Here is a 16,880-nt window from a genome sequence, read left to right as displayed (position 1 = left end):
ACGGAGATGTCCTCAGACAAGCGCTGGCTCTTTGGCTTTGAAACGGAGATGAGCACCGGCCCCTGGAGTCGGAAACGACTAGCACGCATGTGCGGGGGAACCTTTACCTTTACCTTTAAGTATGCAAACAAAAATGAATGCTCTCTTTCCAATTGCTTCTTTGGTGTATTTTTAATTTTGGTCTGAAATTGCTGTTACGGTACATAATATAAGCATTGTAGATTTGGGGATTCACACATAGTAGGTCTGAGTTTGTATAAAAATCATTTAGGGGTGTTTCAAAACCTAAGTTTGTTGTGTCAATCCCACTCATGCCCAGGTGTGCCCTTAAGGGCTGGTACTTTGTACCGTTTACCTGATTTGGCTGCTGTTCTCATGAAATCACAAGAGTCCCAACACTGGTGTTTCAAGAGGGTGCCTTCAGATGCAGAGAGCTATGATCTCTTGTAATGAAGAGGTGTGGGGATTGGATTCTCTCCTCTCTACTGAAGATACCTGTAAAGAGTCGGCCAAGTGACAAGTTACACCTGTCAAAGACCTTGTTTTTCAGTTTGTACAATTGCCATGCTGCTGCCTGTCCTACTTAGTTCACATATAGTTTTATTAAGAGTTTTAATTATATTACTATAAACTATGGTACAAACTAAAAGAGAATAAAAAGTAAAAAATGCAAAAAAAAAGGAAAGAGAAAGAAGAAAATAAAAATAAGAGCGTAAGAAAAAGAAAAATATCTTAAAAAGTGATTCCAGCCTTCATCAGGAACGTAAACAAATTTAGTGATTATGGTTATAAACATTTATCACTTTATCCAAACTTACACCTCTTATCTGTAAACAAATGCACGCAACATCATCTTTTCAGTCCAGGTGTTACCAGAAAATCCCTAAAGGTTTCTAATAATCTTGTCTTGTTTTAACATTGATGAAAAAACTCAACTTTATAATCTTTCTTTTTATTTCTGACCATCTTAATCTTTAGTTCATTCAAATATAGGATTTATTTTTCTCCATTTCTTCTTAGTCCCATCACACACAGTTCTTCAAGGCTTTAATAATCCTCTTTTGTAAATCTAGGGAAACATCCAGGCCTTTTAAATTTTTAATTCTTGGCCAGTTTCTTTAGTAAATCCAGTGAAACATCCTTTTTTTTTTAAGTAATTGACTTGGTCTGTCAGTTATACATCCATTTTTGAAACCATCTATCTTGTAGAGATAAAATTTGTTCTACATCTGTCACTTCTTCAGTGACATTGAAGAACATGTGGACACCTATTCATAGAAGCAGAAATAATGACTGAGATGGTTGAAATTGCAGCTAGCATTTTCTGAATTCATTTTTCAAAAGCCTCCTTCGTGTACTCATTGTTATAACAACGAATTTTGCAATATTCTACAGACTTGTGAATCTTTCCTCTACTTAAAAATGTAATCCCCTCTAGTGTCCAGTTTTTGAAATCATGAAATTGCTTATCTTTCTTTTGTCTTGTAAAAAATCCAGACAGAACCTATTTCCCACGAGAAGCGTTTGGGAGCCCTCTACAGTAGGGGGTCCCCAAACCCCCTGGCCATGGACCAGTACCGGGCCGCAGCATGCCAGCAACCAGTCCACACAAACAAGCAAAACCCCCATCCATGGGATGCAGGCAGCACAGAAAACCAAGCCCCCTCTGGTCCGCGGAAAAACCTCTCTCCACGAACGGGTCCGTGGTGCCCAAAAGGTTGGGGATATCTGCTCTACAGTATCACAAGAATAGCACTTCCTGACAGAGCATAAGTAGTCTTAATGGTTAAGAGCAACATTCTCTGCATCTCTACTCTTAAAAGGGTCCTCTGTGAAAAAATTGCAGTCCATTTTTATAGCATCCAGAGTAAGTTTTCCACCCAAAAATCCTGAGTTTCTTCGAAAAGAAGTTATAGGGAAAATAGGTAATGAATTGAGTTCAGATCCAGAGCTGTCTTCCTCAGTAGTCATAATGGCAGGTGTGATGGTTGGCAGGTAATCTATTGTGGCATCCTCAAGTGGATTAACCAAGCACTCAGAAAACACTTGGCTTTCGTTTGGATCCTCTGGTATAAATTTCTTGTACAGAGATGGCAGCTGGCGGTTCCCAGTATTATCTTTTATCTTGCTAGTCAAAGAATTGCAGTTGCTAGTTCTCATAGATAGTCCTTCTGCCTCAGTATTTTTAAATATGTGCACATCCATAAAAGCTAGGCACTGTCTTTTATTTGAGGCTTCCTTTATTTGTAGAGTTTCAGGGTCTTCGGATCTGACTGGGTTGCTTAAAAACTCTGTAGAATTTGAACTTGATTCATCATCCTACATGAAGAAATTGGGAGAAAAAAGTGGGTTTGATAATATAACATACCCCTCTCTTTTTTTTAAAGCAAACATTTTTGCACAAATGTCACCTTTATATAACCGGTCGGCACAATTTGACATTCTTGTATAAAGTGGGGGTTTTCACCACAATGTTTAACAGATTCTGAGGTTTATATGAAAATGTCACATCCAATAAATTTGGCTTGTGCTTTTCATTAAGAAAATCTATTTTCGATAAGAGGAAACCTTAGCAAACTGAAGCTAAATTATTTATATTTTTATTCTTCTTTAAATATCAGCAAATTTAAGGAAGATCAATCAGCTGAGTTGGAATTATCAAGTAGGTTGGTCTACCTTTTTAGATGTAAATTCTTTCGCCCATGTAGAGTTGGCTGGATCTGGAAACCAACCAAATACCAGAGCAGAAAAGAGAGAGAAAATCCTAGTGGGGGGAAAAACAACAACAATGCAGCTGTTAGTTTTAAGCGAGGATAATGCCACAACTATGGGGTGTGAAAATATCTCTAGAATTTATTAAACTAGGCAGAACTATATGAGACTCTTCTGGCACAAGAACAATACATTTGCTTGTGAAGATGGATGGAGGTTTCTGCCCTATAAATTGTGAAGATCTGATGTGACCTGCTTAAGGTAGCAGATCTGTGTTATCTTAAAAGTGCAGAAACCTGCCCATTATTATTCTTACAAGAATTTTGCTATTTGATTTTTCTGTCTTGTGAAAGTGGGAACCAGTTCCAAAGTCAATGTGGTCTAGTGGTTTAAGGCAGCAGTCCCCAACCTTTACAGCTCCATAGACCGGCATTGGCAGCCGGGGGGGGGGCGGGATGGTTTCACGCACACAACCTATTCCTGCACATGCACAAATGGAGCTTTATATACTCGCCTGCTGCTTGCACGGACTGGGGATTGAGGACCGCAGGTTTAAGGCACCCTTAAACTCTTGAGTTTTAGTCCCGCCTTAGGCATTAAAACTGTCTGCATGACCTTGAGCCAGTCACTCTTTCTCAGCCCAATTCATCTTACAGGGTTGTTATTGTGAGGAAAGTAGGAGAAACAAGTATTAGGTATTCTCCAAAGCATTTGAGGGCAAGACAAGAAGCAATGGATGGAAACTAACCAAGGAGAGGACCAACCTACGGAGAAATTTTCTGACAGTGAGAACAATCAATCAGTGGAACAGCTTGCCTCCGGAAGTTGTGGGTGCTCCATTACTGGAGGTTTTTAAGAAGAAATTGGACAGCCATTTATACAGAATGTTATAGGGTTTCCTGCCTGAGCAGGGGGTTGGACTAGAAGACCTCCAGGGTCCCTTCCAACTTTGTTATTCTGTTTGTTCAACACCTTATTTATAAAAATGCAATAAAGGTAGGATATAAATTAAATAAATGAATAAATATTTACTAGTGATTACTTTTCTCTCTCTTCCAAAAGCAAGTTTTAGAAGGTGGTCACTTTATAAGCGTTTGATGGGCACCCTTCTCTACATATCTGGATATCTCCACATATCTGTATGTTTTCCTAAGCCTTTTCTGGTTGGCATTTGGGCTCCTAGTGGAGTAGCAGACAATAGAGGGGCTGCTACAATAAAGGAAGGAAGAAGCAACTAACAGCTAGAAAGATAATCATAGAGCATCCGTGTTTAAAACAGGGTCTTTTTGTAGCCTGCTTCTTTGGCTCCCAAAGATGAAACGTTATAGCAATGTTTGGGTATCTATAAGGAAATGTATGGGCACATTGGAACCCATCAAGACAAAGTGCAGTTCAAGGTGGAACACTTGAGCAGAAGCATCATGAAGAATGAATGTACCTTTTAAAATTAATTAAAAATCATTCGACTTAACTTCACCATACATGTCTCAACTCATTCTGGATATTTTTACAACCAAGGGAGTACTTTCCCATATGAATTATTTATTTATTATTTATTAATAATTAGCCTATTTAATTCCATTTTTACTATGTTCTTATTTCAGGTCACTCTACATCTAACAAACACTATCGAAAGAAAGCCAGTTTGATGTATTGGTTAAGGCATCAAACCAGAAACCAGGAGATTGTGAGTTCTAGTCCAGCCTTAGGTCCAAAACCGCTGGTGACCTTGGGCCAGTCAGTTTCTCTCAGCCTTGGGAAGGAGGCAATAAAGACAAAGAAACGTCTGACAACTAGACATGATTGAACAGAAAAAAAAACATCTAAAAAAAGTTGTGATCACTTACTTTTGCCGAACAATGGGTATACAGCAAACGCAGACTGAAAGTCCAATAATAATTAAAATAGCTACAATTGGAACCCAGTCAGAAAAATCTATAAATCCATCTGCTACGTTAAGACAAAAGCACAGGTATTAAAAAAATACAACTTATATTAACCAGAATTTAAAAATCTGATTTCTTTTTTAAGACATTTATTGAATTTATTTAGTCTCTTACTATTGTTTTGGATGAGATCCATGATGCATTACTCTGTAAGACATATGTGTTACTACAGGTAGTTTCAACTTACAACTGGTTGCTTAAAGACCATTCAAAATCACAACGGGCTCAGAATGAATGGTTTGTAGCCCATAAAGCATTTTTGGCCATTCTAAAATGTCACACCACATCATCACACACGACCACATTATCACCAATTGCCTGACCAGTTGTTTTTTGCTGGTTTCTGGTAAAACAAACAAACACCCTACCTATTTGAAAGAATGGCTTCACATTTATTACTGTGACATTCACTTAATGATTGCTGCAAACCAGATCGGGTCATACGGGTGCCTCAGCTTACGACCATAACAACTTATAGTGCGAAATCTGGTCCCAATTGTGTTTGTAAGACGAGGGCTACTTGTTTATTAAACCAGCCACCCTGGAACTTTCCTATATATTAATCCCAACTTTTCAGCTGGAAAAGATAATTTAATAACGTTTGCAGCTTATTATCTAAAAATCCAACTTATTTCACCTAACATTTTGACAGATGACAATGTGCCCACCATGGTTTGTTTGAAAAAACAAACAAACAAACTAAGCCATTATTCATAATGATGAGATAGTATAATTACTTTTTACGTAGATCAGCTCTTCGTTCCCTTTCGGGCTTTCCCCAGCATTTGTAGAAGCCGTCATCCAAATAACATAGGAAGCACCAGCCTCTACATTTTTTATACGAAAGGGCTGTGGGCCTGGTTTAGAGATCTCTGGAAAAATAAAAAGTTGAAAGAACAATTGTTTCACAGCGTAAGCTATTATCAGATCAAGGTGCATATCTTTGCCTTTGTGATTTTAGGCAGTGTCCATTTCTTTGGACACAGAGGAATACCTGTAATTCCTGATTGAAAGCTGTTGATAGATGAGAATATTTATAAATCAGGGTTGAAATGGTGCTTTCCGAGCATGCTAGTCTTCTTGCAAACATTTCGTTACCCAGCTAGGTAACATGCTCAGTGCTAGAAGGAACTAGAGTTTGCTGTTTTTTCAGGGACTTGCCCTGTCAGTATTGGGAGTGTTCGTCTTGGTTGTTCCTTGATTTGGCTATTGTTTACTGTTAGCTTATTTGTCTGATCTGCTAGTTCCTTGACTGAAAGTTGCCCACCCCCATTTTGTTAAGTCAAGGTTATTAATTTTTATCAGGTACCTACCATGGACAACTGGCGGTACAGAAAAGAATTGTTTCTTCAAATAAATCTTGTATCTAGTGATACATCCCATCCGCTGACGTTCTGGAACTTCTCTCCAGGAGACCAAAATGCTCCCATTTTTCACAGCTACATTCACAATCTGAGGTCCTGCTAATGGGGCTACAAAGGAATTCTTTGTGAGAAAGTTGATTATCTTAGTTCAGAGTTCCCCAGCATTTCTGGCTTTGCGGACTGCCGGGGGGGGGGGAGAGGGGATGGTTCCATGTGAGCGGCCAGCAAGTGCATGCTTGTGTGCATAGCTCCATATGCATGAGCAGTGTGCACGCATCCCTGCCGCTCCCTTAAATGGAATGTGTAAGGATGTGCATGTGACTTGCCGGCCCTTTCCATGGCCCGGTTGCAAACCCCTCATGGCCCACTAGAGGGCCACAGCTCCCAGGTTGGGGACCCCTTTTCTTAGATGATCTCAGACCTTAAACCAAATCACCAGTTACTGTTACCTTTTGATGAGATATTTTCTGTGGTCACAGCTGCTTTTCCTGCTCTGGCCTGATACAGTGCAAACACACTGATGTGGTAGCATACGTTGGGCTTTAAATTCTCTAGAAATTAGAAAGCGCTGGAGTCAACTCAAAATGAATTTTATTTAAGCTTATACTCCTGGGTACTGGCTCGGGAAGGTTGGCTTGGCTCATCAAACTGAGCTGACTGCAGTGCTTCACAATTGTAGGAGGAGAGTGGTTTTATTTTTTTCAACATGATGTTTGTAAATCATCAGTTTGTGGGGTAGACCAGGGGTAAGCAACCTTGGCTCTTTTATGAATCTTTTATGAATTATTGCTTTTGACCAAGTTACAGCCTCATAAAAATGCTTATGTGTTATAATGATTCAAAATCTTGAATAGAGGAATGTGGTGTTATCTCTTCCTCTGAGATTTTCTATAATTTTTATTCATCTTGCTGACAGTTCTATTTTCTATCTGATATCAGTAAGTCATGGCTGGCTCAGGAATTCTGGGAGTTGAAGTCCACGAGTCATAAAAGAGACAAGGTTGCCTACCTCTGGTATAGACATAGACTCATTGTTCTAGATTTAAACAACCATATCTAATGGCGCTGCTAGAAGCTAACAGATTCTCTCCCCCCCCATTCATTTTTTCCCCTCAACCTTGGTGGCTATTAAGCTACATGGACTTCAATTCCCCTAATTTCTCAGTCATTGCTTCTTGGTCCTCTATCTAAAGGCCACATGTTTCAGGTACGTTTTCTGGCTCTTAGATAAATTTAAAAAAGATCAGAACTTTGAGGGATTAAAAGTGCATGCAAACTTGTTTCTGCTGGATTTATTGTCATAAGAAAATATTGTCTTGTTCCTTAACAAAATTAAGCTTTTTCAGAACAAAAGTATAGAATAAAATCAGATGCAAAAAGCATTTTTGTAAAATTATCAGTCTGTAGATGAAAAACCTTGGGAAAAGACTTTAGGGCAGAGGTTTTTTTAATGAAATATCGATTTTGGTATATATTTCTGGATATTATTTTAAAATAGCAATCCCCAAACAGTACTCAGGACTATAAGCTTAAATAAAATTCAATGTAGGCAATCCTCGACTTACGACCACAATTGAGCCCCAAATCCCCATTGCTATGCAAGATAGTTGTTAAGTGAGTTTTGACCCAATGTTCAGCCTTTCTTGCCAGAACTGTTAAGTGAATCACTGCAATCGTTAAGTCAGTTATATCGTTGTTAAGTGAATCTGGCTTCTCCTTTGACTGCTTGTCAGCAGGTCACAAAAGGTGATCACATGACCCCAGAGACACTGCCATGATCATAAAAAGTTGCCAAGCCAAAGTTGCCAAAGTTTGATCACCTGATCATGGGGATGCTGCAACGTGTCATTAAGTATGAAAACAGTCATAAATCACATTTTTAAGTGTTGTTGTAACTTCAATGAACAGTGAACAGTCACTAAACCAATGATTGTAAATTGAGGATTACCTGTAATCCATTCCGGCATATTGTCTATTACAGAGGTCCCCAACCTTTGGGGCACCAGGGACCGGTTCTGTGGAAAGAGGTTTTTGCGCAGACTGGAAAGTGCATGGTTTTGTCTGCTGCCTGCATCCCATGGATGGAGCTTTGCTTGTTTGTGCGGACTGGTTAATGGCATGCTGAGGCCCAGTACTGGTCCATGGACCGGGGGTTGGGGACCCCTGGTCTATTGCACTGAGTTGGGGAAGGTTGCACTGACTTGCTGTGGCAATGCTGAACTGTGACTTAATGTGTTACTTTTTAAAACAAACATTTGTTTGTAATTGCTTGTCTAAACTTTCTCATTAGCAATGTGTTTTCCCTGTGACATGAGCTTACCTTTTATTACTGTGCTATTAGAAACAGGAATTTTAAACCATGTTGGAGAGGTGTTCCTGGGATACTCTTGAGGGACCTCTACCCATTCAACTACATATCCATTGATGAATGAGGATGATGCTGAAGGTGCTTTCCATTTAACAACGATTCTCTCGTCCACGAATGTGGCAGAGACCTGGTTAGGTGGTAGCAGTTCTTTGAAGAAGAAGGAAAAAAAATAGTTGTATTCAGCTCAACTGGAATGCAACTTCATCAGTGCTGGAGACATTCAAATTTAGAAATGGAAATACTCATAGAGATGCTAATAAGATGGAATAAGATTTGGAACTCCACAATGGGACTATAAGTGATCAGGGGCCTGTAATATTGACCTAAAGTCAAGCTATAAAAATGTCATTAATAGGTAATGCAAAAGAAAATTAAACTGAATAACCCTTATCTGTTCAGTTGTTACTACTGTACTACATTATATGGTGAAGCAATCTGTGAACTAAGCCTATTTAGTAAGAATCAAAGCAAAATCCACCCCCGGAATTCTTTGTGTGGCCAATAACTAATATTCAATTAACTTAGAATTTAAGTTCTATAGGAAAAAAACGTACCTTACCTTTAATTCCCAATTTTGTGGTTATGTAGACAGATGGGGATACTCCCCGCGAATTCTTAGAATTAAGTGATATGTTATAATCCATCTTTAGGGAGATGTGCGAGAAGGCAGTGTGGGTGGTCATACTCATTTCTGCGTTTCTAGGTGGCATCTGGTTGAGGTTTTGAAATATCACTTGATAGCAAAAGTTTTTGCTTATCGTTTCTGATACATTTACTGACTGTAAAAAAAAATGAATATTTTTGCATGTCAGTTCAGTGTGTTCTTCCATGTCCCAATACAGGACAACTGGATTAGAACCAAAAAAACACCGGGTTAAAAAATTCACTGTCATGAAGATGTCTCCTTCTCTGTTTGATTTTCTCTATGGCTGGCCAAAGAGGGCCTAAAGTAGAGAAGGGGGGGAGGCCTTCTGTAGCTTTCTGGAAGAGATGAAGAAAGTACTTTTCGACCCCCCATCTGTCAAGGCTCCACCTTTGCATAGGAAAATGCAGCAGTGATGACTGCATTCTTTCACAACTATATTACGGTATGAATTGCTGATGCCTCCTTTTCACCATCTCCTTTTTTAAAACCAGGATAATAAGAGGTGTACAGAAACGTTTACCTTCCAGAAGAGAGTAATGTTCTGCATTTTGGAAGAGACCTCCTCCTTTAAATACCAGACATCAACAGGTTCGAACGGCACTGGGAACCAAGAAAAAGAGCTTTGCAATGTAATGTTTATATCAATTTGGGAGCAAACTTTGCCAAGTGTTGGGCAGCTGGCAGGAAACCAATGGAAGAATGCTACGAATGCTTGGCAGTGAAGGACTTACTCCTCCTAACAAAAGAAGCACGTCATGATTTAGCCTACCCAACTAGGAAATTTCCCCAAAGTTACCAAAACTCAGACCAGAGATAGAAATTCTTCCAAGCATGACATCGGTGGATCTTGATAGTACATTTAAAAGGAGAGATATCCACGTGCCCTGCAACACCAATTTATTTTCTGTTTTTCCCCCCAGATATCTATAGGCAGCCCTCAGCTTACAACAGTTGGTTTAGTGACCGTACGAAGTTACAACAGCATTGAAAAAAAGTGATTTATGACTGTTTCTCATACTTTATGCTCACTGCAGCAACCCCATGGTCACGTGATGAAAATTCAGAAACAGCTATTTGTTATCCAGGGCACTCAGATTTCCTATGCTGGGTCTGCAGTGGCTTAGAAATGGCTCTGTAGTTATGTTATGCAAAAGTTACCACCCTTTGCCCAAATAGCTATGAACAGTGCAGGTGGCACTGTTTTCTGCATTTTTGACAGAAGCTCAGTTCTTAAACCTTGCTAATTCAAACTACTTTACTTCTAGCAACGTGAGAGTACATTTACCAAGCAAAATTAGAGACCAACATTCATATTATTATTAGTGTTGCTCTTATTTAGACAATTTAATGGTTTTCGGATGTTACAGAATTAATGTATGATATCACTATTTCATATAGGAGCAAACCGAAAACGTACAGGTAGTCCTCAACTTACAACACTTTATTTACTGTTCGAAGTTACAACAGCACTGAAAAAAGTGACTTATGGCCATTTTTCACACTTAGTACCGTTGCAGTATCCCCACGGTCAAATGATCAAAATTCAGACGCTTAGCAACTGATTCATATTTGTGACGGTTGCAGTGTCCTGGGGATCATGGGATCCTCTTTTGTGACCTGACAAGCAAAATCAATGGGGGAGACAGATTCACTTAACAACCGCCTCACTAACTTAATTGCAGTCATTGACTTAACTGCTGTTGTAAGAAATGTCATAAAATGGGGCAAAATTCACAAATGTCTCACTTAGCAACTGAAATTTCGGGCTCAATTGTGAAATGAGTGACTGCCAGGGTTTGTCTAGAAATGTGTTTATCTGCCAATAAACAAAGATTTAAGATTAATTTTAAGGGATAGAAAATTCCCACAGACGACTAGAGGAGGCTGGACCAAAGCAACCTTCCTTATTTGTCCTTGAAAATGGAGTTTGACTGCCATCAATCCCCACCATTTTGTGAATGAGTAAATGCTTGTGGTAGCTATTTTGTGAAAGTGCTTTAGACCTCCCCTCTCTCCCTTAGTTTTTTAGGACATAAAAATACTTTTTTTCATTTCTCCCTAAATCCCTATGACATTATAGCCTGGCCTGAATTAGTTTATCCATAACTTATTTTTATGTCAACAACAACATAAATGTTAGACATGTGGAGTTATTATTTTACTACCTGCTTCTGTTTGAAATGCTGGGCTCCAGTCACTCCATAAACCTCTTTCCAGAAGAAGCCTGCAGGAAACTTGGAACTCATATTTTATCTTTGGCTGTAGGTCATGAAGATCATACCTTCTAGTATTTAGATTTTCAAGCTAGCATGAAAAGAGATGAAAGCACGCATTTACAACTTAATAAAAGCTGTTTTTCTCTGGTAATTGCAATTCCACTGAGAGACAAAGAAGCTTTATTTATGCTCAACAGAACCCTGTAACGATCCTGTAAATGCTATAAGATGCCCCAGTTGGGCACTGCAAGAGACATACGTGCTCTTCTAAATTAAATGCCAGACATTTAATTTACATTTGTTCCTAAATACTTGCTGGGACCAATGCTTCATTATTCTGTAAACACAAATCTCCATTTTGTTTCTTCTCTGTACAGAAGTGTGAGTCTGCTTTAAATTTGTCTGTCACTAATGAACATTACTAGGTCTGTTAGGATGGGACAAGGCAGAATTGTAAAACTATTTTTATCATTGGTTGAATTCAGACATTGCACATGTTTTTCTTTACTGTTGTTACCTGAAGATGCCACATTGATTGGATCAACACATCATGCTCCTATTACATCGGTATACAGTATATTGCATAAAACATGCCATTGATTTCTTTTCTGTTGGATGCTTACTATGGGACTGAAAAAATTGACATTATATCTGAGTATGACTAAAGCATCACATTAGTAATATAGGAAATAATGAAGTACTTACATAACCATTAAAAATAAAATATCCTTATTTTCTCTCTTTATTTGTACTGTTATCCAAAGACTGTAATAAAGTAATTTCATTTCATTTCAACGTTCCTACCGTAATCCAGGAATTACTGTGAATTGGTTGGTATCTCAGTCTAAAGCACTGTGTTTCTTGCGGATCTTGCCATAAAATGGTACAATTTTGGGGAGCAAAGGCATCACATGTTACTGTGAGGTCCACAGGAGGGTGAGGCTTCACTGTGTTGTGATGATCAGCGATGCACCAACATGAACAAAAACACCACATTATTTTGGAAATAAAATTCTGAACTATAAGAATCACAACACTCTAAGAGTCCTCAAGGCCAGACTATCTAATCTGGTACCTTGTTACATGCAGTAACATGTTAGATGCTCTTGAGAAGGCCATAAGTGGGAAATGAGGACAATACAACCACTAACTGATAAACTTGAAAATTATATTCAGCTATCCACAGTCTATAATCATGGAAGGGACACATATTCCCATTGCTTTATAGAATCATTATTTCCTTGTTCCAACCATCTCTCTGTAACTTTACAGATAGTCCCCGAATTTACAAACATTCATTTAGCAACTGTTTAAAGTTACAACAGGACTGAAAAAAGGGACCTACAACCTTGCACTATGACCACTGCAGCATCTCCACAGTCATGCGATCAAAATTTGGGCCCTTGGCAAGCGGCATGTATTTACAATGTTTGCTGCATCCTGGAATCATATGATGATCATTTGTGACCTTCCCAGCTGGCTTCTGACAAGCAAAGTCAACAGGGGTAGCCAGAATCACTTAGGAACCAAGTGATTCACTTAAACAACTGCAGTGGTTTGGGGGCATGCATTTGAAAAGCTAAGTCCAAAAATTCCAAAAGCAGTCTGGGTGAAAAGCACACAGGTTTCTATTTGCTTATTGTTTAACGATCGGTAGCAGAAACCTGACTTTTTAGTAATTTTATCCCACCTGAGTTACTCAAAATAAGACACATGAGAGAAGTCCCCCTCATTTTCTCCCCATTAACATTACCATGTAAGATAGAGATAATGGGCTAAGACAGGGGTAGACAACCTTGGCTCTTTTATGACTTGTGGACTTCAACTCCCAGAATTCTGGGAGTTGACCTCCATGAGTCAAAAGAGCCAAGGTTGCCTACCCCTGGGCTAATAAATGAATCAATGCCATACAGAAAGTTCCATGACCAGATGGGGAGTTAAACTTAGGTCCTCTCTGACTGCAGTCCTATTTAGGCCCTATATCACAACAGGCTTCCTGGAATCTTATTCTGTATGCAGGCATTTCTACATCACTTTGGTTTAAACACCATCAAAAGGCCACCTCCAAAGTTAATTTGTCAAGGGTTGCAAAATACTATTAGGAAAGGGAGCAAAAAGGCTTTCGCTTCAAGAGTTGCTTTATTTAGTTGAACTGACCGACTGGTTAGAAATTAAATCATTACATAGAGCCTTGGTGGAGCAGTGGGCTAATGCCTCCTTAAGTAACACCAGCTGCCTGCAATAATTGCAGGTTCGCGTCCCACCAGGCTCAAGGTTGACTCAGCCTTCCATCCTTCTGAGGTAGGTAAAATGAGGACCCAGATTGTTGGGGGCAATAAGCTGACTTTGTAATAATGCCACTTGGTGGGGGGGGGGGGCGCGAAAGCCCTAATAAGCAGGCATATACATAGAATGAAGGCTATTGCTAAGCACATTGGTTTGTGCTTAAATTGTAAGCCGCCCTGAGTCTTCGGAGAAGGGCGGGATATAAAGGATTAAAAAAATAATTACTCAAAATATTCTTTCCAGTAATTTATCAGAATTCCTTATAATTACCAATGTCTATTAATGTGAAGTGCATTGGTTCAGAAGAATTGCTCCCAAGTTTATTTGTGGCTTCAACCACAATTGTATAAGTAGTTTCAAAGTCCAGCTTTTCTCTGAGATCTACTGTGTGATCTGTAGTGCTAATTTTTTCTCCCAAGGCTGTTCCATTTGTTATCCTGCAACAAAAAAGAAACTGCCATAAACAGTGTGAACAATCTTCCCTTCTCCTTCCCCTTCTCACCTTCCTTCCTTCCTTCCTTCCTTCCTTCTTTCCTTCCTTCCTTCCTTCCTTCTTGCCTAAATTAATTTTACACCTATATAACATTGTATGACAGTGACTGAAATTATATTACCACTTAAATGTTCAGTTCATAAGTAAGGGCTTTTTTCTTTGTAGATAATTTGAACCCGATACTTTTTATTATAATATCCAGTTTAATCATTTACTCTAATATTTCAGTTACTTTAATCTGGTTAATTTTACTTTGCCCTAATATTCAGTTTAGACTTCCATGTGATTAGTCAAAACCCCAATGCCTGCCCCAATGACTTACTGACCAATCTCAAGTATAGAATCATAAACTCAGAAACATAACAAAATGAATAATAAAAATCCTGCACAACTTTTTCTGAAATCTGCATTTTATATATATCATGAAACCAAATCAAATCCAGAAGCTGGCAAAAATTTCTTTCACACTGTGTTTTTGCATCTGAATTGTGAATCAGATATTTTAACCAGTGTTACAATTTTTTTTGGCATTTTTATTATCTCAAAATTCTTTTACATGGTCTCCATCCCAAGCATCTAAGAATTGTGAATATTTTTGTGATATAACCCGAGTCTATAGCACCAAGAGATATTTAACATGGGCCAAAAAGGGGAAGTGTGTTATCATAAGCCATGATATATGTCTACAATTGGATAAAATTACATTTTACCAACCATCAAGAAACTCTTCTGATGGGAATAGATGATTAGGGAAGGGAAGAGAATATTTTTTTATTCCTGGATTTTCTACTCACAATATAAAGATCTATGCAATTGTGAGGGACAGCCATAGGTTTTAAAGCCACAGAGATTAAAGAGGAAGCAACAATATCAGCTGGGCCGAGTTTATTGAAGGATATCTAATCTAACTTTATTCTCTGAGCTATCCATTAAGGTGAAGGATGTTATTCTTTTTGTAGAGTTAAGTAAGGTTCGATTCCTCATGGATGGACTATGCCATCCTCTCCTTTGCCTCAGACTGTATAATATTTTGAATTACTCTAATAATGGGATCAAATCCTTAAAAAGAAACCTTGCAGAGCAAAGATCGATGTCGGGTGTTTATGCCCTAATGGTTAACAGTCATGGTCAATATTTTGATTAAAGCTAGCTCAAATTCCACTCATTTCATCCCAGTGGTGCATAAGAAAATGAAAAAAAAGATGAAATAATGAAGCAAAATTGGTCAGATATAAACTTTTTTATAAGGGAGACAGAACTTACCATAATGTATAGATAGTAATCAGATAGGTATAATATCCTTTATCCCAAGCACAAATGGTGCGTCCATATTTTCCATACTGAGTGCATGATACATTTTTTGGTTGATCTGGAGCGACTTTTAAAAAAGGAAAAATGGTCGGTCTGAGATAGGAAATGACTCTTTTGGTTTGAATTTTTGTTTTTTGTAAAAACTCTTGTGTAAGAGTTTATATTTGCATTTGAATACTTCCAGTGTACAGTAAATCTCTGCATCAAAATCTCTTTTCAGGAAAGGCTGGCCACGTGTACAATAAAGTGAGTTATTATGATTTCATTCTATCTTCCCCATTAATTTGGGAAATACAATATTATCAAAAATAATTTGGTTTTGTAGTGGTTTTTTTATATAGATCTGATGGGCATTGCATCAAAGCAGTGGTGGTAAACACAGATATGTTCATGCACGACTCTTGTTCTTCTCACTGCAGTCCTATTCTTACAAATGATCCAGCTAAAGTCAAACACTTTATAGCATAAACGTGGAAAAAGGAAAGGCTATACCTTATTTTCCTAGGCAATTGATTTCAAATAGAAAATAGAACTGTCAGCGACATGAATAAAAATTACAGAAAATCTCAGAGGAAGAGATAACACCACATTCCTCTATTCAAGATTTTGAGTCATTATAACACACAAGCATTTTTATGAGGCTGTAACTTGGTCAAAAGCAATAATTCTCTTTTGTCTGACGGACATATTGAACAAAGCACCTATCTCACCAAAATCTGCCTTTCCTCAATTACTTCTATTATTCTAATATTATTTTTCCCCAATTAAATTATCCCACCCAAAGGCTCTATTTCATTATGTCTCCTTGGCTACATAAAACCATGTATTTGTAACAGACCCATGTCTCCAAAAGTAAATAAATTCCCTTCCCGTTTTCTTCCATTTAATTCAACAAAAGTTTTAAAAAGCTGCTTACTTCCAACAAAAACATAAATTCCACATATGAGCTGTAACCTCGATCCTTTGCACTTGCATTCAAACGTCTGCTTCCCAAAAGCATTCAGTAGAATCTGGGTCCTGATTGAAGGTTTCGGAGAGCTGCTGCTACTGATAATGGAGTCGTTTTGTAACAAAACTATGTTACAATTCGGACTGTTGGAACTCCTGTTTAGCCAGCAGGACAGATCCACCGTTGATTTTAGTGACAGCTCTGTGCCATTTGCACTCATGCCTCCCCTGGAAGGCAAGAGAGAACTCAACAAGGAAGGCGGTTAAGGTGCAGGATTTTTTTTTGTTTTGTCATTTCACTCTTTTGTCATTGTTTTATTTATTGGTTTTGTTTTTGCGAGCTGCCCAGAGTTGCAGCCATATAAACGGGCAGCTGTATAAATCTTTTAATAAACCAGGGGTTGCCAGAAAGAAGAGGGAGTCAAGCTATTTTCCAAAGCACCTGAAGGCAGGAGAGAAGCAATCTAGAACTAAGGAGAAATTTCCTGACAGAACAATTAATTAATGCTCCAACACTGGAAGTTTTTAAGAAGAGACTTGATAACCATTTGTCTAATTCAGGGGTGTCAAACTCAATTTCATTGAGGGCC

The 16,880-nt window shown here is 38.4% G+C and overlaps 2 protein-coding genes across 2 annotated transcripts in view; one reads left to right on the top strand and one right to left on the bottom strand.

The window, feature by feature from the left end:
* SERBP1 (SERPINE1 mRNA binding protein 1) overlaps positions 1-8,500 on the top strand; it is a 30,768-nt gene extending 22,268 nt beyond the window's left edge. Inside the window, exons 11-12 of the transcript XR_014492309.1 lie at positions 4,317-4,684; positions 8,364-8,500. The gene's annotated coding sequence lies outside the window, so the exon portion shown is untranslated. The remainder of the gene's footprint in view (positions 1-4,316; positions 4,685-8,363) is intronic.
* On the bottom strand, positions 121-16,641 carry IL12RB2 (interleukin 12 receptor subunit beta 2). The gene is made up of 14 exons (XM_083361130.1): positions 16,259-16,641; positions 15,295-15,409; positions 13,809-13,975; positions 12,057-12,199; positions 11,202-11,340; positions 9,557-9,636; positions 8,950-9,169; positions 8,343-8,537; positions 6,472-6,573; positions 5,972-6,130; positions 5,396-5,530; positions 4,560-4,662; positions 2,677-2,764; positions 121-2,319 (listed from the first exon to the last, which is right to left on the bottom strand). Exons 1-14 carry the CDS (start codon positions 16,509-16,511, stop codon positions 1,780-1,782), a joined length of 2,439 nt encoding a protein of 812 aa, XP_083217256.1. The 5' UTR covers positions 16,512-16,641; the 3' UTR covers positions 121-1,779.
* Between the last annotated feature and the right edge of the window lie 239 nt (positions 16,642-16,880).

Source organism: Vipera ursinii, assembly GCF_947247035.1.
Source record: "Vipera ursinii genome assembly, chromosome: 3".
Lineage (NCBI taxonomy): Eukaryota > Metazoa > Chordata > Lepidosauria > Squamata > Viperidae > Vipera > Vipera ursinii.
Note: the sequence above shows the minus strand (reverse complement) of the source record. Positions and strands in the feature narration are given on the sequence as shown.

Excerpts from the sequence above, each read along its gene's own strand:
- IL12RB2 (XM_083361130.1), bottom strand. The coding sequence starts at position 16,511 with ATGAGTGCAAATGGCACAGAGCTGTCACTAAAATCAACGGTGGATCTG. Across the intron at positions 12,200-13,808 it reads CTTCACATTAATAGACATTG|TGAAGCCTCACCCTCCTGTG; the intron begins GTAATTATAAGG and ends ATCACAACACAG. Across the intron at positions 9,170-9,556 it reads ACATTACTCTCTTCTGGAAG|TCAGTAAATGTATCAGAAAC; the intron begins GTAAACGTTTCT and ends TTTTTTTTACAG.